At 47.7% G+C, this 27629-nt stretch overlaps 3 protein-coding genes across 14 annotated transcripts in view; all 3 read right to left on the reverse strand.

The window, feature by feature from the left end:
* Positions 1 to 12671, reverse strand: part of LOC118511622 (kelch-like protein 17) — a 31508-nt gene extending 18837 nt beyond the window's left edge. Inside the window, exon 1 of one of the 3 annotated variants that reach the window (XM_036054924.1) lies at positions 11567 to 12671. The gene's annotated coding sequence lies outside the window, so the exon portion shown is untranslated. Of the gene's footprint in view, positions 1 to 7710; positions 8273 to 11566 lie in introns of those variants that run through there. The other 2 variants (XM_036054920.1, XM_036054923.1) reach the window with 2 other exon arrangements.
* Positions 1026 to 2320, reverse strand: LOC118511626 (nucleosome assembly protein 1-like 4). The gene has a single exon (XM_036054933.1). The coding sequence runs from the start codon at positions 2182 to 2184 to the stop codon at positions 1159 to 1161; it is 1026 nt and encodes a 341-aa protein (XP_035910826.1). The 5' UTR covers positions 2185 to 2320; the 3' UTR covers positions 1026 to 1158.
* Positions 12672 to 13998: 1327 nt separating the features above from the next.
* LOC118511619 (serine-rich adhesin for platelets-like) lies at positions 13999 to 27107 on the reverse strand. 10 transcript variants are annotated; one of them, XM_036054918.1, is made up of 6 exons: positions 24096 to 27107; positions 23859 to 24011; positions 23659 to 23786; positions 22602 to 22702; positions 20486 to 22533; positions 13999 to 17353 (listed from the first exon to the last, which is right to left on the reverse strand). In XM_036054918.1, the coding sequence occupies exons 1-6, from the start codon at positions 26226 to 26228 to the stop codon at positions 14327 to 14329; spliced, it is 7590 nt and encodes a 2529-aa protein (XP_035910811.1). In that variant the 5' UTR covers positions 26229 to 27107; the 3' UTR covers positions 13999 to 14326. The 10 variants fall into 10 exon arrangements, with proteins under 10 accessions (XP_035910811.1, XP_035910810.1, XP_035910809.1 ...); XM_036054917.1 differs by having other exon boundaries at positions 13999 to 17527; positions 19703 to 22533; positions 24096 to 27105; XM_036054916.1 differs by having other exon boundaries at positions 13999 to 19301; positions 20694 to 22533; positions 24096 to 27100.
* Positions 27108 to 27629: the final 522 nt, after the last annotated feature.

A 27629-nucleotide genomic window follows, 5' to 3' on the forward strand; every position in this document is an offset into this window, starting at 1 on the left:
ATTAGGCTGACTACTGCTCTCAGGAAGAGAAATGCTACAGTCTGTTAGAGGGGATGTCCACTAATACCTGGAGCATAAACTTCTTCGCCTTTGAGTTCTTTTATTATTCATGCAGGATGGCCTGGCCGTATTATTCCTTTGAATCCTTATTACTTAATAAATAATTTATTGTTTTTTCTTGCTCTTGCTTCATACTTGAAAGCTGTGTTGAAAATTTCTCACTGAACAAATTGAACCCGTGATTTTGCACAAATTTAAAATTATGCAAACTGCAAAAATATCAGAAAAAATCTGTCTAAACCATTTTTCCTACGGCCTCTATGCATTAAATCCCTCCAGCAGAAAGGGCCATGCACTCTGTGGCTTCGCAAAACCGCACGCACTTGTGACCTACCCTTTTGCAAAGCACAACAAAAAAAAACTTACGACACTGCATGCGTGAGCTTTCCTGCAACCAGCATGGTCAAAAGCGTAATCTTCAGTGTAGGAAGGCATACGCAGACACACGTCCATCGTCCACACCCAGGCCTGCCGGAACTTTTCGCAAACAAAACAACGCCCACAAATGGGATTACGTCTATACAGCACATTCCGGGCTGCACTTTCCGGGGGAGGGGGGTTCCATTCATTCCAGCTCCGGCACGATGACACAATGGCCTACATATAGCAGCTGAGAACTGACCATATCACGTCCCAAAGCTCTGGACGTCGTCTTGCATTGATTCATGTCCAACACACCCCCTATTCGAACGGTGAGTGTGTGTGTGTGTGGGTTTATTGAGGGGAGTTGGCGTGTGAACTTCCTCTTGGCGAATCTAAATGCTTCGCTGCACATTGCTTGATTGCATTTACGCTGTTGTACCCATTCGTTCGTTCTACCGGATGTTTTTGGTGGGGAGAGAAAGTTGCAATGACAGCAATGAAGCTCTCGACAGTCGTCATTAATGTTGAATTTCAATTGTGGAACTTGTTGCCACACCTGTTGCCGTGGGTGGAATGGCCGGGAATTGAAATAGGTCATACAATTAAATAGCTAAAAGATATATTTCATTGATACTCTTCTCCAATTTTACATATCCGCACAACTTTCCCAGAAAAAATGTCTTTAGATTGCAGAACAATTTTTAACTCTAGCTCTAGAAGTGAGGCACCACACCCTTAGGTTGTATCTTCCTGCGCCTCAGCATCAGCATCAGCATCCGCGTCTTGATCTTCATCTTCCACGTTAAGGGACCGACGGCCCACTAAATCATCGAGACAGTCAATGTAAACGCACCGATCACAGCAGCACGCATATTGTCCCTCTTCCCCAACGATGGTGTTTTCCTTCAGAAACAGAAACACCGCACGCGGTATGATCGTCTCCTTGATGTGGTACCCGTACTGGAAGTCACACTCCAATATCGATTCGTTAAACTCCGTCTCGTAATCGGCACTGCTTAACTTTTCCGGGTAGAAGAAATCGAAGAATGAATTCCCCGGCGACTGCAGCAGGTTGTGATCCGGCTTCCAGTCAATCGTACAGCCCTTGCAGTTGTAGATTTCGAACCCGTTAAACTTGGCCGGTGCATCCGGGTTCGGTGCACAGCGCAGGAAGTAGTTCTTGGTCAGCATCTCGTTCGTGAAGTAATCGTTAGGACCAAACTGAAACTGTAGCTCAAAGCCGGGCTCCGGTTCATTCACCAGCCGGACACGTATGTCCTGCAGCTGTTTTAGGGCCGGTTCATCCGCCTCCTGGATCATATGGTCAAGAAAGCTGGATTTCAGTACGGTCAACCAAAACTCCGGTATTCCGCTCGATTGATCGGCCGCATCGTTCGGGGCGGACTGTGATTCTACCAGATCCGGCACATCGAGCCCGTTCACGATACGGGCAATTCTCTGGTGACATTCGTTAAACTCGGGCTGATATTCGACCTCCATCGTGTGTGCCTTCAGGTGAAACTTTACCTCCTTGTCGACAATTTCCAGCTGAATCTTGCGCAGGGCGTACAGTTTCGCCTGAATGTTTGGTGGAATCGGTTTCGCAGTGGACGATTGCTCCAGTTCGATTTCCTTGATGCGCTTTTCGATGACAGCTATTTGGTGCAGTAGGGCTGCTTCGGACTCACCCGACGGTTCGTTCGAGGGCGATGGTACCGAGGGGGAGTTGGCCACTGCTTCGTTCGCTACGTGATCGGCCATTTTTTCTTTTCTTTTCTGCTTAACAGTTTACGGATGCTGGAGCACGGGATTACGACCAACTGCACTCGTTCGGTTTGACGCAGTGACTGTCTGTGGTGAGTCGAATGAAAGCCTACTGCGATGATGATTGGATGTTTAGTCGATGGTACATCAGAAATTATGAACCACGGGGATTCAAATTTACCGTTGGTGGAATGTATTGGGAGTGAAACATATTGCAAGGATTTCAGCTCACAATATTTAAAAAAAATTATATAAATCAGGAATGAACGCTCAAACATGAATGGCGGCGGTTAAACTTAATTCGTTCCAGCGTTGATACATAATCTACCAAAAGCTCTTGGATTCTTGGAACACAATCTGGACATGGGCCGGCTCAAATCTTAATTATCCTTTTGCGTTTTTCGGTTGAGGGTTGATGATAGATTTCTACGAACCTACCAACCCAGACGGTTTGTGAGCTGGTCATTAAGGGGTTAGTATCCTCTGGTGGTCTTAAAAGTGTGATTTTTAGACTTTTTGTTTCAGAGATGATCACAAAGTTGTACCGAAAAGGGAATATAACCGTTAAAGCAGCCATTTCCAGCTACAAAAAAGTGTTTTGGTCCTCATTGGCCAATTTTTTGGTTGCTACTTGCAGGTGCAATCAAACATTTGCAGATTGGCGGATATCATAGAGTCCCCGTAAATTGCCATTCAGCGTACGGTAGATTGTTTGTTAATTTTGAACCCGAAAAAAATAACACAGTTTTGAAAAAATCTAGTCCAATCATAAAATCGTGCAAGAGACAGTTTATAGAATTATAGCAACATCCGACATCTCCATCATCCAACTTTGAAAATTTGGATGGAGTTCAAACTGGGGACTTTAAAGTAAAATTTAAATCGTAAAAAGTTCACTTTTTTAACCTTGTTCAGTGTGTTAACCTTTTCCAGTGTTTCGTCGTTCGGCCAAGGGGAAGAAGAAGTGTTCTAGCCTCTTATGATGCTTTAGGCAATTTTGATATTGACATAATTCTTGGGTTTTTACTATATAAAGAAGAGTATGTCTTAAATAAGCATAATTTATCATACGAAAACAGTCATAATTCATAGCTTTTCCTATAAAACTCATCGTAATCACCATCACCACCCTGCAATCCAGCGTAGGTTTCATTGCTCTGTGCCACACAAACACCACAAAAATGATCCGGCCCATCAACCGGAATTAGGAAGATTATAAATTGATGGTTATGCTTCTCGCTACGCAACATGTCGCTTTTAAGTCATGCACGAAACCGACCTCCGTAATGTCGTTTGCAGCCGTAAGACGACGGACCTTGAATAAGAATGAACCGAACCGGGCCGCAACCCGACGCGTTCCATTTTGCGTGTTACGAATGTTTAAAAAGCCCGACCGCGTGGAAACGTTGCCCAGGATCAGAGTTCCCGAAGGAAAACAAAGTGCGTAGCGGCGGGTCCTTCTACGCTGCAAACAACAACAATTCCGCGAACAAAAAAGTATATAAGCCCGGGAGGAGGAGGTTAACTGTACGGAAAAGTAGGTCAATGTTGCCGAAAATTGTCTCGCTCCACTCCCTCCATCCGGTCCATCTATAAAAAAGCGTATAATTTTACGACCCTTCCCGAAAACCATATGATAGCTCTTCACACGCCACCACATTCACTCCGATGCAGGCCATTTGTTTGGAGGGTCGAATGAAACAAACCCCTTGGTTGTTGTTTTCTTTTTCTTGTATGCCATTGAACACTGTCTTGTCGGTTACAGAAATCATCCAACCTAAAAAACAGCCGTCTGTGAATGGAAAATTCTGACCCAGCAACCGACACCACCGATAATGGTGTTGGGACAGGAGAAAATGAAAATGCGAAATCCTGATAGCGAACCTTGACGCAGAGCATCATCACGCTCGCTCGCTCTCTCTCTCTCTAGACAACCCCTCTGGCCGACCGGTCACATGTTTTGCAAAAGGTTAATGTCGTGCGGCAAAAGCTGTGTGTGTCTCGCGGTGTATCGCTGTCCAGGATCTGCTGGCTGATTCTATTTCCGTTCTCGCCAGACCTACGGTACCGTCATTGGTTAAACGCGTACCGGGTCGATTTCCAGCCAAGAGACCCGACCACCTTCAACGGATTCTTCCTGCGCTGGGGAAAGCAATTTTCACCTTGTTTTTCACTTTCACTTTCCGGCCCATTCTGGGGCAGGCATTGGCGTCATCGGATCCGGACGCTACCGAACGTGGCTGGCAGCATGTGGCGTAATTCTTCCCCGAGCTCGAAGTTATGCAATACCACCAACGGGCGCTGGGTTGATGCGGTGGCCCATACCGTTCGTGTCTCTTATCGATCCCGTTTTTTCTAGCGTCCGGGCAACCGTCGACAGGGGGACAGTATTTACATCGTTCATAGAGTAATGAGTACGTCGGCTTTTAATGTGGTTTTGTGTCCAGGTAGTGGAGTTCCACACGAACTCTGCAAACTCTACCCACAGAGAAGGGATTCAGGACACACAGGATAAGCCGTACCGTATGGGAAGGATTTTGGTTAGCAACAAACCACGGCCACTAGACCACCGGCGGGAAATGGGCAAGTTTTTCGGAGAGAGCATTTTATTTATGGGGACCCTATTTTTTCGGGGAGGTCCACCCTGTTTTATCACATGGACCGAAGGGGTCAATTTTGTATCGATTTCCACCGAAGGTCGGCAAAGCGTCCTGGAATGGTTGGGGAGTACGTGTTCAAAGGTTCAGGAAGTGCGCCACATGTTCCGTCACTCTTAGCGAATCATAAAATTCGAAGAAAATTTCTACAATCCGGTTATGGGTGGGAAAAGGTATAAAATAACAGGGTTTAACGAATACTTGGGAAGAGCTTGCCGAAGGATTCAATTACATTATGCTTGGAGCGGTTCTGTTGTTTGTCTTTCATTGATTATTTTCATTTCGTGGAATGTTAGTTCCGCAGAACCCGCGTTTGCAAATTCTGAGTGTTTTCAGTGCAGGGAAAATATGAGTGAAGGAGAAACAAAAAAACAAGGATTCATTATACGGAACTTGTTAAAAAGTCATTTTTAAATGAGGCTTCATCGTTACTGGTATTGGACCTACACTGGGTGAAATAAGAATAGAATCACCATTTTTTGATAATATTTTCTGAATTGGCACTGAATGTAACGGTGCAACTGTAAATGAAGTTACAATCTATTTTTTAGCTCTTTCGATCTTTTTGGTGATAGTTTTCCGAAAAAATTTCTTATAAGGCAGACAAAATCATAAAGAACAAAGTTAAATTCACCCACGGATAAAACATCCACCAGACCTTGTCTCCTGATGAATAATGATAGACTCAAGGCATCGTGTAGGATTTTGATCCAGAGATCAAGCCGATCACTCGAGAGCTTCTCCATTTTTGCACGTAAGTTTAGAGTTATGAATAGCGTTGTTATACTACTGGGAAGTGAACTTTCGATCCATTAAACTTATTAAATTTAACAAAATTGTTTAGTTTCTTAAAACAAGAAAGCTCCCTAATCGATTAGCTTACTACTTCCAAACTTTCGATCCTTTCATTCGGAGTTTTTCTTACATCCTGTTCCTTAGGAAACAGTGGCGGATCAAGGTCTTACGAGGCCCCGAGCGGAATGGCAGTTGAGCTTCCTAATTGTGACTCGTTTGTGAGTAAGGCCTACAGGATTTGGACGGGAGGAGCTTTCGCTCCTTCCACTCCTAGGCTATTCCGCCACAGTTACGAAAATGTAGTTGTAGAAGTGCATTTGTAAAGAAATATTATCCGGACCATCTGGAACATCAATGTGAAGCTTCCTATCGCCCCAAAAGTACTAAGTGCTTCCATCAGCTTTTCTAGGGAATTTAATTTTCAGAAATATAATTTAATTGACTCAGATTAAGCTGATCTTACTTTATCAGTAAGTAAATTCCAAAATTTTTGTCAATAAAACTATAGTTCTATTTTTATTTCCTGCAGTGTACATGTTACGATACACAAATGCTTTGCGAATGCATCTGAAAACAGCTTCCGTTTTTGGTCGATAAATTAAATTTATGATAATAATGCTGCAAGTTAAAGGATTACCTGGCCAAACCTAGCTCGAGCATGAGTTTAAATGCAATCTCACCACAAAATGATGGATTAATTCCATCGTTCATGCTAACCTCGATGGTTTTAATTAACGCTGGAGTACGCTCGCCGCAACAGGCAATTGCATGACTGAGTGCAGTAAAGTCGACCGGGGTGAGTGCAGCGAGTGTCAAAAGCGCAGTGTACGAGCTTAAACTTTAAAATTCACCATAAACTGCTGAAACGAACGGTTCCGACGCAGAACATAGTAAAAGCGCGAAAGAATAAAGGTGGCCTAATTATGGGAGGCCGACAGAGAGAGAGGGAGAGAGGCAGCTACCATTCTTCTTGTCTGCAGCAGCCTGGCAATCCAGGCACTGCGTAACAATCTCACATTGTTTTCATCTAACCGCAAAAGTTTTGGAGGTGGACTTTGGCAGTGAAAACAAGGCGGCAATAAAAATGTAGAAAACAAGGCTTTTTTACCGACTCAATGGGTTGGAGCTTTCCTTTCGGTATGATAAATGAGGGCAAAATTTGTTTTGTACACAGGAGGTACAATAAAAAGGTGCGAAAATTTATGTGATACGGCAAGAAACAAATAAGAGAGTCGGAACAGATATAGCTAGTACGTGTGCACGGATGAATGAATGGCATAAATCATACAGCAAACCCTCGTCACTGTATCACATTCTCTTATCTTGAGCTTTGCATATCGTACATAGTACAACTTTGCACGACTGTTGTATTATTTTATTTTTATATATTATTTTCAGGCACACAATTACAACAAACAATTTACTAATAGCCATTGAAATGAATTGATTTAAAAAATGCTAAATGAATATTTTTCCCTTCTCCCGCATTGTGTAACGCAATCCGATACTCAACAAATGTTAACCGAACCCTACCAAAAAACAAAACAGGTTACCACTTTGTCCCACAAGCTTATGCTGCTTCACTCTTGGCCCCGCGGGACTTGTACCGGAGCATAGCAACATATGCTAATAATGGTCGGTCACCGGCCCGGCAGTTTTGTTAATTGAATTAACGCACTCATTTATCACACCTCCGGAGTCGGATGTCACCGATTCGGTCATTGAATCAGTGCAGTTGACTTCTTCACAGCACGCGTGCGAACATAATCGGGGGAGTTTAGGTTTGAAGCCGAATCAGGCACTGGCTGGAGAATGGTTAGCAACTGATATTAATCACAATTTGCAGTAGTTTTCTACTAGATTACTAGTTTTTAATCTAATTCCCCGTGCATTGTACCGTGGAGTAGAATGGTGGGAAGGAAAATTGAGGAGCAAGAGTGGTCCAGGAAAACATTTCATTGAGTCAGGTTACATGACACCAATCATTAGGGAACGATCAAAAGGTTATTCACCTCGGAAAAGCATTAGTGGAAAAGCATTATTATTATTTTCCTTTACAAAAAACACAAACCTCACACACTTACGGACACTAATCGTGGTCGTTTCCGATCGCCGTTGTTCCTGGAGATTCCCGTTCTCTGGTTGGTTCGTTACACTAGTCATATGTTTAAGGCCACGAGCAAAATTCGTGAGCAGCCAGCACACCCTTTCGGTTGTTCGTTGATGATTATTAGCATACAAACTGGGCTAGACTTGAGCTAGATTCGTTTAAAAGCCGTCATTTACGTACCAAAACCAAAAAAAAGCTGTACGTGAGCGCTCCCGAAACGAATTTGCACGCCTGACCCCTTTATCAAATCGCAGTGGAGCCTTAATGCGATTTTGGAACCCTAATGTCTTCTAAGTCTAGCAACCCTCCTTCCGTAAAAGCATCCGGTACGGAACACTTTGACAAGGGCTGTCACACTAGCAAAACGTTCACGTCACTTATGAAACGACGAAAAAGTTGCTCAAACACTTTACGAACGTGACCGATACGAGCGAACCCACTTCTGGTAAGAAGCTTGCAGCACCGGCAACCCAACTTCAACGCTTGAAACCCGAAACTGTGACCGTGCGTCCTACTCGCTGGAAGCTTTTCCGTCGACTGAACGACCATCAAATGCCGGTCGCCGAACAAAATTCAACCCCTGCCTGGACTGGGCACAGTTGTGGGTGCGTGGTTGTGGGAGCAGGTAGCCCTTTGCTGCTTTTCGTCGTTCGTTTTTTGACGTTAATGCCGTTGGGTGCACCAACCGGTCTGGAGGTGGTAAGAGGAGGGGCCGGAGGGGCGAGGGTGACGATGCCTTATTTACTATGCAAGCATGCTTCGTACGCGCAGGCGATTCGGTTTCGTCGCCATGGGGCGGTTTTTTTTTGTGTGTGTGTTCTGAACGACAGGCAGTGTTGGGAGTTCCACGCGACGCGACGACTATCTATCGACGGGACGCGAAGCAAGGCAGCAACTGTACATGGAGCAGTGGTTTGAAAAACAGGGAGAAAAAATGCCACAAACTACAAAACTCAACGAATGCCTGCATCGTGCACCGACACTGACTGTGTTGGGTAAGGAAGCAAAAATTGGGTGAGAATTGGGCATGGTATTTGGGTTGGTTTTGCTTTACCGTCTTTCGGCACCGTTTTGGGGAGCGAGATGTGTTAGCACTCCAGAAAAGGAGCCGAATCATTAGTCAGAAGGGTGGCTGGGTACGGGTAAGACAATTTTTTTATTCATTAAGGATGGCCTGGCTATATTGCTTGAGACAAATTTTGTTTTAGATTTTAGGTTGGTTTTCGAAATTTTCAACATTGCTTAAAGCAACAGATTTTTGGATCTAGACAATCTTACGACAATATTATAACTTTGATAACAAAAAATTAGCACCAGAAAATGACATTGATTAACTTTTTTTTCATTCAAACGAAATATATTTCCCGTGTTTTTTGAAGATAAAAGTATTGAAGACATAAATAATTTGCTTTGTCTCGGACCTTTCCTTTTTAAATATTTAACATTATCCCAACCTGACTTGAGTATTATCCGGTGGTCGTTTTTGGTCATAAAAATCGTTGCCTTCATATTTAGGATTTATGTTAAAAGAATAGTGTAAATCGTATTGCATAGATTCGTCAGGTAGATAGAAAGAAAGAAATGCATTCTCTATTATTCGGTGCTTAAAAAAGATACATTAGCATCTGTTTGTTATCGATGATGATTAGTTCAAGTATGAATTAATCTTCTAAGTTGATAAAGAAATTCGATAATATTTTTTTCTGTTTGGCTATACTTCAAATAAAGTTATGAAAAATCCTAATCTGAATAATTAAAATATAACATTCAATGCATGGAAATGCAATAATAAATAAAGAAGTAAATAATCGGTACATAATACGAAACAAATCGAATGAATAATGCCGGATCAGCAGTTTAACAGCAAACATCAAACACGTTTCCAATCACGCGCCGGTAATCTCCTCTAACCCCCATAGCAATCAATTATTACATGCCGAAAGGCAACCTTCTATCTGGTTCATGAGTTGAAAGAAAGAACGAACCAATAAAAAAAAACATCTGCATACATCCAAACCCAACCAAGTAAGTCCTTGAAGACCCGCCTTAGTCGCTGGCCGGCGAAAGGTCCACTGGGATTTATCTGGCGTGTGCGTAACCCGCGCACGTCACGCATCTGTATGAAAGTTATAAAAAAGCTATTAACCGACCCCGGGGTCGGTCTCCCCCAAACAGTGGAGATTGTGTACCAACGCACCGAACGTTGCCAAATGGCTCGTGCTCGTGAAGCTCCCGTGTTGCTTCATCAATTGGCCGATCCATCCTCCGACCGATCCAACGTCAATATCGCCTTAGAAGAAAAAACAAAATATCGGATAAAACAAGCAGCAATAACAGAAGACAGAATAAAAACAACAACCCCCGGAACAAAATGTTATCACAGCATACGTGAAAAAGGACAAAGAAGAACGTTTGCCCAAATAACCGGCTGGTATGACGGAAGCGCAGAATAAAAACGTAATGATTCTCATCTTGATGTAGCTCTCGGTATCGTGCCGATTAGCTCATCGCTGTCGTAATGCTGCACACAGTGGGCAGTATTGAAGTAATTTGATGGGTCAAATGTTTTGTTTTTGGAATAGTAAACTGTTACAAAAATATAGAAATCCACTTGAAGCTGTCCTTAAGAACTGCACGAAAAGCAAAATGTCCATGGAGGCGCCTTGTACTTAGTGTAAGTTTTTTTTCCAGAGATCAGAGTAATATATTTTTTGGTGAATTTATAATAAAAATTTGTCTCTTATTGGACATAAAAGAAATAAAATGTGATAAAAAATTAAAAATGGTTTTTCACATTAAATATATTCAGTTTTTGTCGAATTTCAAAAAATATATCTATAAGAATACATAGAAACTATATAGTTTCGAAAACTGTATTAAGAAATCATTCGACATTACTTAGGTTCATCATTAAAAACGACGCAAAAAAATCAAATTTAAGGGTTTAAAATATTTCGAAAAAGCCTTACTTTTGCAACATGTTTTTGCTAAACATTGACTCTTAGATCCTCGTTTTTGGCAGTACTGCAGATGATAATCCCAAAATTCAAAGTTTTCTAATTCAATTCAATGGTTTAAAAATCCGTAAACCTCTAAACAAAAGTGAGTTTTAGGACTTTTATGTCCAACATGCGTCCAACTTGCTTGCATGGTGTTGGAGCCTGTACGTACGTTTCTCCAATGCATAGCATGTGTGCGTGCGTGCGTGCGATTATGGGAGCGCGCTGTTTGCACTTGTCTTCAGCCCGTTGGGTCCACCGATAAAATAAATATTCCCTCCTTTTGAACTCGAAACTCGCAATTCGAGGTCAATGTACCGCGCGCGTGCATAGATGAGGAAGCTCGGCCGGGAAGCCGGATCGGGTGGGTGGGCAACGGCAGTAACAACACAGTTTGGACTGTGGATTGCAGGGATGAAAATTTGATACGATACGATAAGCTCCTTCCGAAGGAAAAACAGGATCCCTAACCTAGGCCCGGACCAGTAATGTGAGCCGAGAAAAGGGAAGAAAAAGTGCTTTCCATTATGAAAACCACGAGTTCGTTCATCCCTTCGCAAACAAGGAAGTGCAAAGAAAAGAAGTGAGAGGTCTGGACATAAAAAGTACGAAACGTCATTCGTTCTCCCCCATCCTCCCCCATTTTTCCTCTCCCGTTTCGTGTCCCTCGCTGTCTCTCTTATTTAACACAAAAACGTGCTTCTCAACGCCAACCTGGACCAAGTTAAACGTACACCAGCAAGGTGAATATCCCACACACATACAGCGAAAAATGTCTTCAAAACTGTCAAAATTAACCTGTGTGTACTACTACTTACTCCGGTGGTAGTTCCAGGAAACATAACCACTACAACCTGTCGTTGGGGACCGCTGACGTTTGAACACACGCACACACAGCCGCAACCCGCAACTGTTCTTCACGGTGGCACGGGAAAGTAAACACTTTTCATTCTTCGCTGTTGGGAATTCCTCTCACTTTGTTTCACCAAAAACTGGGCGTCTCCATGTGTGCGCTCGGCAACAGGAAGTAACCACTCGTTCAGTCGATGCAACTGATAACAATGGATGATGGACACCGTTTTTGGGAACACCACTACACAACTAGATACGTTTGCTTTGGCCCAACCGGAACCAATGTTTTGCAACACAACAACACCTGTACGACACGTGCGAACGTGCCAATTCACAGCCAAACGGTTGAACAATTGGTCGGCCAATGTTCGCGTTGGAAATCGCGGAATACACTCACTACGCGTGTTCCGGTCGGTGGATATCGAGCTACTGAGCAGAGATGGGCAGTTTTCGGTCAGATTCGCAACGCTTGAAAGGCGACTGCAGCTTCTCAGCGCGCGCGGAGATGACGAGATGCCGTAAAACATCGGCTCCGGGTTTCGGTGCGGGAGTGTGCGCACTACTACTAGCGTTGGTGCGTTCTAGTGGTGGTCGTGTTGGTTTTAGGAGGGTTGCGTTTGCAGGTCTGCGTGTATGTAATGCTTAGGGGTGGCTTGCTTGGATGCGGGTGTCGCTTTAAGGTAGCTGTAACTATGGGCGAAAGGTAAAGAAGTATCTGGATGTAATTTTAGAGGTGACAAAGCAATACGGCCAGGCCGTTCTTTATGAATAAAAAAAAAAAAAAAAAAATTACAATTTTAATGAAAATCAAAGTTACATATATGAAAATATTTGGATGAATTTTACTATTAATAATTAACACAAATTTTGATTAAACCCTCAACTATTTGATGGAAGGCACAACATCTCTTGAAACATGTGACATGTGTTGGATGCATATTAGCACATTAACTGCTTCACTTCCACCAACTTATCAACGCATAGACAACGCCGTACATTATGTATGCCAACCCGTCCGATGACATCGTGTGACGAGGGCCACATAAATTCAACCCTCGTGGACACGCACATTCGCTCTCGCTCTCTTTCTCGCTCTCTCTCACTCTTAATGTCGTGCCCCCATGGTCACATGGCGCAAAGCAACGGCGACGACGACGACTTGTTGTCGCGCCGAATGCTACGTCATTGTTGTCGGACGGTGGTGCAAAAACCTCACACCAACTGCCCCCAGAAATGCATTTCGCTCTCTCCGACGAGACGTGTGCTTTCTTTTCATAAATTTTGAAGGGGTTGTTTGTTGGAAAATGTGATTCTAGCAAAAAGAAAGGTTTGGAAAACGCTGCCATCGGGGCGAATGCGAGACCATGCACTTGTTGTCTTTACGGTTGGCTGAACGGGAGTTGAAATCGCTGTATGGGCTTACGGGTAGGGGATACACAAAGAACGATATGAATCTCGGTTTGGGATTATTATGTCAGAATGAGCGTGATACGTAGGGATGGATGGGGTTGATGGTTGGACGAAGTTCGTGGCCGGAAGCCTAACAACATTGTTCGAATGTTTGAAATTATTCTTTTGAATTTTGTTGTGGCGTTGTGCAAGTGTATGGAGGGGTATGGATTTTAAGCAGTATTCCACAGGGTCAAGTTTGACGTTATGTTAAGTAAAACTTGTGATTCACTACTTGCGAGAAAATTTTCTAGGTCAGACTGTTGTGATTTGTGAATAGATTTAAAAGGTTGATGGATAATTCACTTATTTAGTCAAAAGGTTGCTTTTCTTTCATTATGAATTTATGACGAAACGGTCTCGGTTGGTCTCGATCTGCCTTACCCGTCAGAGTTGAGAATCTTAAGCCTTAAAGCATCATGGTTGGGATCATCTCATAATATTTTTTATGATTTAAATACTTATAAGGAATTCAAATCTCTACGGTAATTGTTCGTGTTGTTCAGCCAAGGTTTTAGCCGAAATAACCGAAGGTTTTAACCGAAGCCTAGGGAAATACTTACTCACTTGACGGTTTCTACGGGATTAATTCTTAATTATAACCGACATCCAAGACACAAAAAGAAGCGTTTGGGATCTACAAGTTCTTACTAATATTCGATCGTTGGGTACTACAGGCTTTCCTTCACCGCAATACCGCTTGTGCTAGCAGTAGAGATGTAGAAGCTTGTAACGATCATACGGAAGTAAATAGATGCTCAAAGATAATGCCATGAGAATTTGATGGAGATCCGATGCATCTGTTAAAAATCTGTTCCAATATGACATCTGTAGATCAAGCAATACAATCAATATCCTGGCGTTAAATATTACAAAGAAAATTATTTGCCCCTTTTCGAACACTTTTCCTTCAAATACACCAAATAACAGCATCAACGGAAGCGTTCGCCATTGTGTTAATTTTTTTTTGTTTTATTAAAAAAGCATAAACTATCATGGAGAGTAATAATGTGGTACATATATTCGGTACGCGTAACTTATATTCGACGATTAGTCTTTCTCTGGAGTGTTTGCGACGAGAGAATGCGGGTTTCGTTGTCGTACGATTCGTTGATAAAGTTCCATAACACGTGTGTGTGTGTATATATATCAGACTACAGATGGATATAAAATGGCTATCACATCTCAAAAACATTACAAAGAATAACATAAAACAAAACAGGACAAAAAAAAACCGAATGCGAATGGCGATCGCCTTTCTTCAGACGAATCGATGTCTACTTCTTGTCTCGCACATAGTACGTGTGCTGTTTGGTCACCTTCGAGAGCTTCAAGTTGTCGTGCACGGCAGCCGGACAGCGTCCTTCGTGCTGCTGGATGTACTGCACCTTGTACGAGCTGGTACCGTGGAACTTGTCATCCCCGAACGAGATGCTGGACGCATTCGCCTTCGTCGAACTGCGCGTCACGTTCATGGCCGAGTGGTAGTCACGAAGCGATTTCTGATTTGCGGCCGACGTGCTGCTCGAGCTGGACACCATAGTGCTTGTCTGGCTGGCTAAGCCCGTACCGGCCAGCGTCGGTGGAGCGCACGGCTGGCCACGAACCGTCCGGTTGGTGATGGTTCCGGTTTCGAGTGTCTTCACGTAGTCCTGCATCCGCGATTCGGCCGATTCCTTACCACGGCGATGAAGCGAACTGTAGCTGGTGCGGTTCGTGGTCGAGTACATGGCGCTGTCGTTCAGGTTGGAGATACTCTTGCGCTGGATCGAGCCGGACACGCTCATCCCGCCGACACCGTTGGCAGCGTGCTGTGTCATGGTGGCTGTGGACGTTTGTGCCGGACGGCAGAGGATCGAGTTGTTCACGTTTTCCGACGATGCGAACGTGTTCTTCCGATTGTACTGCTGCTGTTGGGATGAGCCCTGGTGTCCAACGGTACTGCTGGTGGCCACTTGGCTGCTGCTCGACTCAACTTTGCTCGATTTCATCACGCTCGACGAGGACGTCGAAGAGGAAGCCGTCTGCGATGACAGCTGCTCTTGCAGCGAAGAGTGATGAGCATTGGACGCGTTCAGAGAGGATGCTTTGGCTGCGCCGGCGGAAGTGTTATTGTTGGTGTCGTTCGAATTGGCCATGTGTACAAGTTTGCCTCCGATCAACCTGGTGGTGCTCGTTTGCTGCCGTTTGGAGGAGCTACTGTCTACGGTTGATTCGCCCAGCACAATGCTCGAGCTACCCCGAGCACCCGTACGTCCGGATGGTGATCCAGCGGATGCGGTGCTGTCACCTGTACGTACTCCGCGCTGTACAGCCTTTTCGCTTACTACAGTGCTGCTCGATTGAGATTTGCTGATCATCGAACTGGAGCTGGTTGCGGTTTGTGTGTGCATTTCCGTGCCCGATACCTTGCTCTGGTGCTGCTGACGATTCACTTGATCTGCGGTCGACAGCTTGATCTCACCGTGGTCTGAACCGTGCTGATGCTGTTGCTCACTAGCGACGGCTTTGCTTTCCGTCTTGATCGTCTTTGTTACCCATTTGCCACCGATCAGTTTCTTTACTTGCGTCTCCGTCACCTGACCGGTTGAGCTCTGGCCTGCAACATTTCGTCGTCCGGTCGAGTGTCCGTTCATCGCCGTCTCGGAGTGAATAATATTGTTCGAGGAGCGTGTTTGGCTGTGAGCTTTGGAAGTCGCAGTATGACTTCCGATCGAGCTCGTAGCCGTATCGTGATGGATGCTGCTGGTGCCATGTACACTCTGGCCTGCTGCTGTCTGTGCATTGGAAATGCTTTCCATGCCATCGAATCCGGTCTTTTGCCTTTCGACGAAACTCTTGTCCGTCACAACGACACCATCGATCGCCAGCTTTTCGGTTGCCTGCTTCGACGATGCCGATTTGTCCGTTACGACCTTTCCATCGATGACGATCTTGCTGCTCGACGAAGAAACTTGAGAGCCGGTCACCTGCTCCCGGGTATGATGACGGGCTCCGGCGGGTCCGAGTTCGCCATCCACTGGGGCGAGCTTACCATTCGTATGTACGTGCCGTGTATCCCCATGGTGGACATGCTGCAGAGTGTCCTGGTGGGTCTGCGAGCTGCTGGTGCTGGATGAATGTTGCTGCATGGAGGAACTTGACTGGTGTATTTTCGAGCTAGACGAAGAAGTTTTCACGCTGTGGCTGTGGCTTTGCTGCTCTGTCATTCCGCTGACCATTGTTTTCCCATTGACCATGTGATGCTGGCTTTGATTGGTCATCGATTCGGCAATATTTCGGCCCGAAACGTCTTGAATCGAATGCGCATGTTTCGTCGTGGATCGTTGCGAGGACGTACGATCGCGTTCGTTGGTGCTAGCTTCTGTGTGCTGCGCTCGATTGATGGCAGTAGAGCTAGAGGCTTGCTCACTGGTATGGTGCTGCTGTTGGACATGGCTGCGCGTGAACGATTCCGATTCCGAGCGGGTAGCGTGATCGTGCACCTCACTGGTAGTGATTTGCCTGCCAGTGGGTTGTTTCTTGTCTCCCTTCAGGATGGTGGTGACCGTTTGTGTCGTCACTAGCACGGTACCGTCGGCGATAGTTGGTTCGTGCACCTCTTTCAATACGGCTTCCTTTTGTTGCTTGAGTTCCTTGTACTCCTGGAATGTATTGTAGTCCCCTTCGATTTGCAAATTATCCTGCGGTTTGACCTGCTTGGGACGCTCGGCTGGACGGAACTGGGGCTTAACGGGTTTTTCAAATTCGCCCTCGGTTCTGAGGTTATCTTCCGGACGTATTTGTTTCGGTCGTTCGGTCGGTTTGAATGTAGCCTTTTCCGGTCTTTCAAATGAACCCTCGGGGCGTAGATTATCGTCGTGTTTAATAGGTTTCGGGCGCTCTCCTGGACCGACCGACGACTTTTGCGGACGTTCAAACTCTCCTTCTGGTCGAAGATTGTCCTGCGGTTTGATTTGTTTCGGCCTGTCAGCTGGACGGTACTGTTGCTTCTCCGGAGTGAGAAAATCTCCCTCCGGGCGTAGATTGTCGTCTGGTTTGATCGGTTTTGGACGCTCGCCAGTGACAAATACGGCCTTTTCTACCCTTTCGAAGCTGCCCTCGACACGCAAATTATCTTCATGCTTGACGATTTGTGCCCGGTCCGGTTTACCGACTGGAGCAGGCTTGGGTCGTTCGAAATCACCCTCTGGTTTCAAGTTATCCTGCGGTTTCACTTGCTTTGGTCTTTCCGCTGGCCGGTACTGAGGCTTTTCCGGTTTTTCAAAACCTCCCTCTGTTCTTAAGTTATCTTCCGGTCGAATCTGCTTCGGACGCTCCGCTGGTCGGAACGGCGTCTTCTCGGGACGTTCGAAGTCTCCCTCCGGACGAAGGTTATCATCATGTCGCACAGGCTTCGGACGCTCTCCTGGACGATATTCAGGACGTTCTGGAGTCTGGAACGTTCCCTCAGTGCGCAGGTTGTCTTCTGGCTTGATCTGCTTCGGACGCTCGGCTGGTCTGAAGGGAGATTTCTCAGGACGTTCAAAGTCTCCCTCTGGACGAAGATTATCATCTGGACGCACGGGCTTCGGACGCTCTCCAGGGCGATATTCAGGACGCTCTGGAGTCTGGAACTCTCCCTCAGTACGAAGGTTATCCTCAGGTCTGATCTGCTTCGGACGCTCGGCCGGTCTGTACTGAGGCTTCTCAGGCTTCTCGAAGTCTCCTTCAGGTCTGAGGTTATCCTCAGGTCGCACCTGCTTCGGACGCTCGGCTGGTCGGAATGGAGATTTCTCAGGACGTTCAAAGTCTCCTTCCGGACGAAGATTATCATCTGGACGCACGGGCTTCGGACGCTCTCCAGGGCGATATTCAGGACGCTCTGGAGTCTGGAACTCTCCCTCAGTGCGCAGGTTATCTTCTGGCTTGATCTGCTTCGGACGCTCGGCCGGTCTGAAGGGAGATTTCTCAGGACGTTCAAAGTCTCCTTCCGGACGAAGATTATCATCAGGACGTATGGGCTTCGGTCGCTCACCAGAAATGTATACCGTTTTCTCGGTGCGTTCAAAGTTACCTTCCATGTAAAGATTATCCTCATGACGAACAATTTGAGCTCTCTCGGCCTTGCCTACAACTGTGGGCTGAGGTCTATCGAAATCGCCTTCTGGCCTGAGGTTATCTTGTGGACGAACCTGCTTCGGACGCTCGGCTGGTCTGTACTGAGGCTTCTCAGGCTTCTCGAAGTCTCCTTCAGGTCTGAGGTTATCCTCAGGACGTACCTGCTTCGGACGCTCAGCCGGTCTATACTGAGGCTTCTCTGGAGTTGAGAACTCGCCCTCTGGACGAAGGTTATCTTCTGGCTTGATCTGCTTCGGACGCTCGGCCGGTCTGAATGGAGATTTCTCAGGACGTTCAAAGTCTCCTTCCGGACGAAGATTATCATCTGGACGCACGGGCTTCGGACGCTCTCCAGGGCGATATTCAGGACGCTCTGGAGTCTGGAACTCTCCCTCAGTGCGCAGGTTATCTTCTGGCTTGATCTGCTTCGGACGCTCGGCCGGTCTGAAGGGAGATTTCTCAGGACGTTCAAAGTCTCCTTCCGGACGAAGATTATCATCAGGACGTATGGGCTTCGGTCGCTCACCAGAAATGTATACCGTTTTCTCGGTGCGTTCAAAGTTACCTTCCATGTAAAGATTATCCTCATGACGAACAATTTGAGCTCTCTCGGCCTTGCCTACAACTGTGGGCTGAGGTCTATCGAAATCGCCTTCTGGCCTGAGGTTATCTTGTGGACGAACCTGCTTCGGACGCTCGGCTGGTCTGTACTGAGGCTTCTCAGGCTTCTCGAAGTCTCCTTCAGGTCTGAGGTTATCCTCAGGACGTACCTGTTTCGGACGCTCAGCCGGTCTATACTGAGGCTTCTCTGGAGTAGAGAACTCGCCCTCTGGGCGGAGGTTATCCTCAGGTCGCACCTGCTTCGGACGCTCCGCTGGTCGGAATGGCGTCTTCTCGGGACGCTCGAAGTCTCCCTCCGGACGAAGGTTATCATCATGTCGCACAGGCTTCGGACGCTCTCCAGGGCGATATTCAGGACGCTCTGGAGTCTGGAACTCTCCCTCAGTACGAAGGTTATCCTCAGGTCTGATCTGCTTCGGACGCTCGGCCGGTCTGTACTGAGGCTTCTCAGGCTTCTCGAAGTCTCCTTCAGGTCTGAGGTTATCCTCAGGTCGCACCTGCTTCGGACGCTCGGCTGGTCGGAATGGAGATTTCTCAGGACGTTCAAAGTCTCCCTCCGGACGAAGGTTATCATCTGGACGCACGGGCTTTGGACGCTCTCCAGGGCGATATTCAGGACGCTCTGGAGTCTGGAACTCTCCCTCAGTGCGCAGGTTATCTTCTGGCTTGATCTGCTTCGGACGCTCGGCCGGTCTGAAGGGAGATTTCTCAGGACGTTCAAAGTCTCCTTCCGGACGAAGATTATCATCAGGACGTATGGGCTTCGGTCGCTCACCAGAAATGTATACCGTTTTCTCGGTGCGTTCAAAGTTACCTTCCATGTAAAGATTATCCTCATGACGAACAATTTGAGCTCTCTCGGCCTTGCCTACAACTGTGGGCTGAGGTCTATCGAAATCGCCTTCTGGCCTGAGGTTATCTTGTGGACGAACCTGCTTCGGACGCTCGGCCGGTCTGTACTGAGGCTTCTCAGGCTTCTCGAAGTCTCCTTCAGGTCTGAGGTTATCCTCCGGGCGCACCTGCTTCGGACGCTCAGCCGGTCTATACTGAGGCTTCTCTGGAGTTGAGAACTCGCCCTCTGGACGAAGGTTATCTTCTGGCTTGATCTGCTTCGGACGCTCGGCCGGTCTGAATGGAGATTTCTCAGGACGTTCAAAGTCTCCTTCCGGACGAAGATTATCATCTGGACGCACGGGCTTCGGACGCTCTCCAGGGCGATATTCAGGACGCTCTGGAGTCTGGAACTCTCCCTCAGTGCGCAGGTTATCTTCTGGCTTGATCTGCTTCGGACGCTCGGCCGGTCTGAAGGGAGATTTCTCAGGACGTTCAAAGTCTCCTTCCGGACGAAGATTATCATCAGGACGTATGGGCTTCGGTCGCTCACCAGAAATGTATACCGTTTTCTCGGTGCGTTCAAAGTTACCTTCCATGTAAAGATTATCCTCATGACGAACAATTTGAGCTCTCTCGGCCTTGCCTACAACTGTGGGCTGAGGTCTATCGAAATCGCCTTCTGGCCTGAGGTTATCTTGTGGTCGAACCTGCTTCGGACGCTCGGCTGGTCTGTACTGAGGCTTCTCAGGCTTCTCGAAGTCTCCTTCAGGTCTGAGGTTATCCTCAGGACGTACCTGCTTCGGACGCTCAGCCGGTCTATACTGAGGCTTCTCTGGAGTAGAGAACTCGCCCTCTGGGCGGAGGTTATCCTCAGGTCGCACCTGCTTCGGACGCTCCGCTGGTCGGAACGGCGTCTTCTCGGGACGCTCGAAGTCTCCCTCCGGACGAAGGTTATCATCATGTCGCACAGGCTTCGGACGCTCTCCTGGACGATATTCAGGACGTTCTGGAGTCTGGAACGTTCCCTCAGTGCGCAGGTTGTCTTCTGGCTTGATCTGCTTCGGACGCTCGGCTGGTCTGAAGGGAGATTTCTCAGGACGTTCAAAGTCTCCCTCTGGACGAAGATTATCATCTGGACGCACGGGCTTCGGACGCTCTCCAGGGCGATATTCAGGACGCTCTGGAGTCTGGAACTCTCCCTCAGTGCGAAGGTTATCTTCTGGCTTGATCTGCTTCGGACGCTCGGCCGGTCTGAAGGGAGATTTCTCAGGACGTTCAAAGTCTCCTTCCGGACGAAGATTATCATCAGGACGTATGGGCTTCGGTCGCTCACCAGAAATGTATACCGTTTTCTCGGTGCGTTCAAAGTTACCTTCCATGTAAAGATTATCCTCATGACGAACAATTTGAGCTCTCTCGGCCTTGCCTACAACTGTGGGCTGAGGTCTATCGAAATCGCCTTCTGGCCTGAGGTTATCTTGTGGTCGAACCTGCTTCGGACGCTCGGCCGGTCTGTACTGAGGCTTCTCTGGAGTCTGGAACTCTCCCTCAGTACGAAGGTTATCCTCAGGTCTGATCTGCTTCGGACGCTCGGCCGGTCTGTACTGAGGCTTCTCAGGCTTCTCGAAGTCACCTTCAGGTCTGAGGTTATCCTCTGGTCTGATCTGCTTCGGGCGCTCGGCCGGTCTGAAGGGAGATTTCTCAGGACGTTCAAAGTCTCCCTCTGGACGAAGGTTATCATCATGTCGCACAGGCTTCGGACGCTCTCCTGGACGGTATTCAGGACGCTCTGGAGTCTGGAACTCTCCCTCAGTGCGCAGGTTATCTTCTGGCTTGATCTGCTTCGGACGCTCAGCCGGTCTATACTGAGGCTTCTCAGGCTTCTCGAAGTCCCCTTCAGGTCTGAGATTATCCTCAGGTCGCACCTGTTTCGGTCGCTCGGCTGGTCGGAATGGAGATTTCTCAGGACGTTCAAAGTCTCCCTCCGGACGAAGGTTATCATCTGGACGCACGGGCTTCGGACGCTCTCCAGGGCGATATTCAGGACGCTCTGGAGTCTGGAACTCTCCCTCGGTGCGCAGGTTATCTTCTGGCTTGATCTGCTTCGGACGCTCGGCCGGTCTGAAGGGAGATTTCTCAGGACGTTCAAAGTCTCCCTCTGGACGAAGGTTATCATCATGTCGCACAGGCTTCGGACGCTCTCCTGGACGGTATTCAGGACGCTCTGGAGTCTGGAACTCTCCCTCAGTGCGCAGGTTATCTTCTGGCTTGATCTGCTTCGGACGCTCAGCCGGTCTATACTGAGGCTTCTCAGGCTTCTCGAAGTCTCCTTCAGGTCTGAGGTTATCCTCAGGTCGCACCTGCTTCGGACGCTCGGCTGGTCGGAATGGAGATTTCTCAGGACGTTCAAAGTCTCCCTCTGGACGAAGGTTATCGTCTGGCCGCACGGGCTTCGGACGCTCTCCAGGGCGATATTCAGGACGCTCAGGCGTCTGGAACGCTCCCTCAGGACGAAGATTATCCTCAGGTCTGATCTGCTTCGGACGCTCGGCTGGTCTGTACTGAGGCTTCTCTGGTGAAGAGAAGTCTCCCTCTGGACGGAGATTATCGTCATGTTTGATTGGCTTGACACGCTCCCCAGGAACATATCCTGTTCGCTCTGGAACCGTAAACGCTCCTTCAGGTTTGAGATTATCTTCGTGCTTGATAGGCTTTGGACGTACATATTCTGCCTTAAGCTTTGAAACGTCAAGCTTTTCAAAATCTTCTTTTGTCCACGTAAGTCTTCTGTCGGAAACTTCTTGTGTAGTGCTGCTCCGTTCAATGGTGTACGATTCACGGCGATTCAAATGATCTTCGGCATCTTCGATCGTCCATGTTCCTCTTCTTCCAGAAGTTTTTTGCTCATTAAGCTCTGATGAGATATTTTCTGAAAGATGCATGGAGAACATATAAATACATACAGCTCTTTAAACGAAAGGCTAGCAAAATTAATACCTTGATGGTAAAAATTCTCCGAATTGCTCGTGGCAGTGTACTTTGAAGATTTGGTTTGCGTCGTTGTACTACCTCCACCACAGTTGAAGCAATTGTGGCGCCTGTAACGATGGTGATATAAAAGTTCAATTAATTAAATCAGTTAATAATATACTATTCTCGATCATATCCATCAGCAATATTTAGAGATGATTTCAGTTCAAAAGTAATTTTTTTCCAACTTAAACACAGTACAATTAAAATGAATGATTTCTATTTAAATAACCTTTTAACAAAAGTCAATGCCAACGGTTAAAAATACTAGCTAATAAGCATAAGGCATTAAACTCAATTGTTTAGTTGGCCAGTAACAGCAGACTCCTCGACCACAATGCACTCTATGTGTTTGAATGGCACATAAAACAACATAAAGAGGGCTCAACGCGAAGAGTGTGAGAAAGAATGAAAAGAATTCAATGGAGCAACAAAAAAACAACAGACAGCCGCGTGGAAGGGGCAAACCAAAACAAACTAAATAAATAACACCCAGCATTGCCGTCAGCGGCGCCGGTGTTGATCGCACAACTACCATCACCATCATCGCTATGTGCAGCTCTCGACTTCAACCGTGGCACGATGATGTCATTGGGTGACCGCGTAGGTTGATTGTAAACGAGCATAAATTGAACGACGGTGACCAAACGAACCGCGAACACGCTCGGTTCGGCGATCTTGCCAATTGACCATTTAAGGTCTACACACGGCCGACGACAATCACTGCGGGGAGCAGACGGTATGGGAAACGCGATGGGAAGAATGGAGAAAATACCGAAACGGAACACTGCTGTCACTGTGAGTGAGACTCGGACGGGTCATGAAGATTGTTCGTTCGAACCAAGTAGAGATCGTGGATCGAGGATTGTGTGCTGCTGCAGTTTCCATTTCCGAACTGAACAACATGTTCGAAGGACGTGCAACGTTCGTTCGTAGGCGTTTTAGTAGGCTGAGTCAGACGTCGCTATTAGCGACAGAGAGAATGTGGGCATCGCCTACTCTTCAGCAAAATGGTTCAACTTACCCGCAGGTACAGATTTCACAAATGCACTGCTCCTGTACTGTTTGTTCGTCCTTGCGCTTCGTACTTTTGCTGGTTTGTGTCCGTCTTTCGTCGCTCAAGTCGCTTACTTCCTTGATCGTTACTCGATCCTGTGCGAAACAAAAAAGGAAGCCGGCTCAGTGAAGTGCATTTTTCGACTGTCTGCTGGTCCTAAACCTTACCACCATGTCCATGGATTTGAGATTTTTGGTGCGTTCCGATTCATCCAGTTCCGTGCGTCCGGAGCTTTCCTCCAGGTAGGTAATCTTCTCCAGCACATCGATATGCTTCTTGTGGTCGATCGTTTTCCACTGTTTCGTTTTCGCATCGTACACCTACGAATCGGGTAAATGTATAACCTTTCCGCGATCAAGCGCAGCGTCTCACAACAGGAAGACCACTTAGCATCGTTTACTCACCTTGGTCATCTGGATCGTCGTGGTGATGTTGGCCAGTTCGGGTCGCTCCACCTCGAGCTCCTGTACGATTTCGACCGGTATGTCCGTGGTGATGTCCTTCTCGAGGATCGTCTTCTGATCGACGAGTTCCCATCGTTTAAGCTTCGGGTTGAAAAGCTTCGCCTCGAACGAAGTTTTGGTCACATTCGTCACATCATCCTGCAGGTCAGCCGTCACGATGTCTTTCGGCACAATTTTCTCATCGATCAAGTTCAAACGACGGCCATGCTCGTCGTAGGTCTTGCGTTTCAGAATAGCGGCATTCGATTCGCGCTGCTCACGGTACTCCGAGGTCTTCCGGCGGGAACGACTCTCTTCGTCCATCTGCGAGTAGTGCGAGGACGTTTCGATCGTTTTGCTCGATTCGGAATGCTGCCGGTGCTGTTCGGCCTGGCTAGCCGATTCCGTGATTAGCTGCGTGCTCTGGATGGTATTGGCAAGCGAATCGTGTGCCGACGAAAGACTAGCTACCGTATGGGCTGATTCCGTTTTCATCAGCATGTTGTTGGACTGCTGTCCGGAGTAGTTGTCCAGTGTTGTGGAATCGATGATGGCATTCTTCGTAGTCATGGAAGACTGTGTGTCCTGCGAAGAGGCGACATTTTGTGCCCGCTTCGTGGTGCTACTCGAAGAGGACATGGTGTCGTTCGATGACTTTTGCTCAACACCTTCGCTGGTATGGAATGACGAGGAACTGTAACCTTGTGCGGCCTGGTACGATGAGGAGCTGCTCGTGATCCGATTGCCTGCAGCATCGTACACTACCTGACTTTGACGGGTTTGACCATCACCATCCACAAGCTTCCCACCAGCCGTTCTGTCCGTTGTCGACTTCAAGTCAACACCACCGGAGCTCTGGAACGACGAGGTACTGTAGCCCTGGGCCGCCTGGTACGACGCCGAAGTGCTTGTGATCCGATTGCCGGCCGCATCGTATTCGATCTTGGTCGTCGGTGCTTGGCTCTGTGCCATCGAAAACCGCTCACTGTCAACCTGCTGGCGCGTTTTGCCATCTGCATCCACGAGCTGGAATGATTTCTGATCGTACGTGGAATGATCGGGCAGGTGCGTGCCTGTCGACGAGAGCTTTCCATCGACAGACAGCACACCGTTCTGGCGCCCGGTCGCAGTGGACGACAGCGAAGATCGAACATTATCGCCGAGCTGTGCGGACGAGCTGTGGAATGTTTCCGACACGGAAGACTGAGCCTTGCTCTTGCTCTGTGCCGTGGACATCGATTTGCTCGACGAGCTTGTTGTGGACGAGCTTGTGTGGATGCTTTTGCTCGATTTGGACTCAGCCTTTTCCGAGCTGGAGGCGGCTGCACTAGATTCGGACACATGTGTTTCACTGCGCACTGCACCGCGTGACGATGATGATTGTTCCTGCTTCGTTACGGCACTGCTACTTTGCATGACTTTGCTGGTGCTGGTGCTGCTGCTGCTGGAAACACTGCTTAGCGCACTGCTCTCAAGAGCCATCTTCGAGATCTCGATCTTGCTCGGACCGATGGTCGATATCACTTGCTGACTAGCGTCAGTGGATACACCTCCCGACACGTTGCCACTAACGAACGATTCCTTTCGGCCACTTTCACCACCACCACCGCCACCACTCACCAGCACGGTCTTCTGTGTCACCTTCGAGGGCAACTCCAGCCCGGCACTGGATGCACCAATCAGTGCAGTCGTACCGATCGTATCACTCGCAATGTGATGTATCTCCTCGATGATGTTATCGATCTGTTTCGATTTGCTCGCCTCACTGCGCATACTGCTGACGGTGCTGAACTTTTGACCATCCTTTTTCGAGCCTAGCTCCCGCACCTCACTGCTGGCCCGACCGTGGTCGGTGATCTTTTGAAACTTGTCCGCACTAGTCTTGGTCGTGGTGGACGACGACGACGACGATTGCTGGAACGCGGAACTGCTGTTGCTCGTTGTCGATGAACTGACGGCCATCGATTCTAGCGGCAGCGCCACCGACCCATGATCGACGGTCACCGTAGTTACCGACTGCTGTCCGGCACGCTCCGAGTCGAGCAGACTCTGAGTTTTCAGCTTGGTCTGCTTATCACGATTGTTTAATCCCATTGTGCTGATCTTATTTCACACTATATCCTGTATCACGCACCACCAACTTGGCCTTTTAGTTGTTTCACTTCTTCACTACGCACTTGTGCCAACCAGGTTGATATTACTCCGAAGTGTTGTTATATTGATTTTGGGCACTTTTTTCAATAAACTTTCACACGGTACATTAATTTCTCACTCCTTCGATAGCGTGATGGCACCGGGTTACACTGGTGATGACCAGTTAACGAGATAGAAGCACTTCAAAAACCATCTGTACGCGTTGACACACTTTGCTCGATGAGGTAATCACGTTGCTCGATGGGATCTCTCGCACTGGTACGGACAGGGTCACACTAGTTCGACGACTCACTGGGACCGGGTTGCACGAACGAACTGAGCACCAGCGAGATGCACGACAGTGCTTTTGAGCGAACGACGAACAACCCCCTACACACCTATACACACGGCCACACGAAACCCCCACGGTCGACGGGGTTGTTGGGGCTGCTTTGCCCTGCCCTGTCCTGGCTCCCCCCGCAAGCCGCCCTCTTCCCTGCCTTTTTTCTTTCACAAATTCGGTTTTCCTTTTCCGATGCGTATACACCACACCACCACCGGCAAGTGAGATAACGAGCGAGTGAGTGAGTGCGCGAGAGAGTGTGGTGAGCTTACGCCTGCGCGAGAAGAAGCCGGTTTAGTTGGGGATGGCGTTGTTATTTTTTTTTTCACCCGCTAGCACACAATTTAAAACGTTCCCAGCACGGGACGGAGGAGAGAGATCAGTTGGCTTGCTTACTGGTCGGCGTACAGGATGGAACTGAGTTCGGCGCCGGTTCGTACCGTGAATTAAATATTATGAAAAGCCGTCCACCGAGAGCGACGCCTACGTGTGGTGTCTGTCGTGCATCACCAACCCGCGCGCAACTTTGCGGCCACGACGCGAATGATGACGCGCACCATATGAAGCCCACCGCACTGGCGACACACACGTGTGTGTGTGTGTGTGAGTGTGTTGTGGTTTTACGCGAAAGTCTGCTCCCTGCGGGGGGAATCAATCCTACCACCCGGTTTCGAAAGGGCAACCGGCTGGGAGTCTCATCGGTCGGGTAGATCTTCGATCGGAAGTGATCACCGCCCCGGTAGTACGGAGGACTCCACACCGTCGGTATGCTTAAGTGGCGGATGGTGTCGGATACCATTAGAACAATGACTCTATTTTTAATCCCGATGCGTAAACCTTCGCTGGATTCCTGCGGGACATTCCTGCCGTCTAGCACATCCGAAGGTCTGTAAACACTCGGGGCGCCCTTTAACACTTCTGTCCCAACCGTTTCCATGCTTACCGCGCGAGTAATACCAAATTTAGATACAAACTCTGTTCGCTCGATCGTGATTCACCCAGCCGCTCAAGTTGCGTGC

The sequence above is a fragment of the Anopheles stephensi genome, chromosome 3 (assembly GCF_013141755.1).
Source record: "Anopheles stephensi strain Indian chromosome 3, UCI_ANSTEP_V1.0, whole genome shotgun sequence".
NCBI classification, from domain to species: Eukaryota; Metazoa; Arthropoda; class Insecta; order Diptera; family Culicidae; genus Anopheles; species Anopheles stephensi.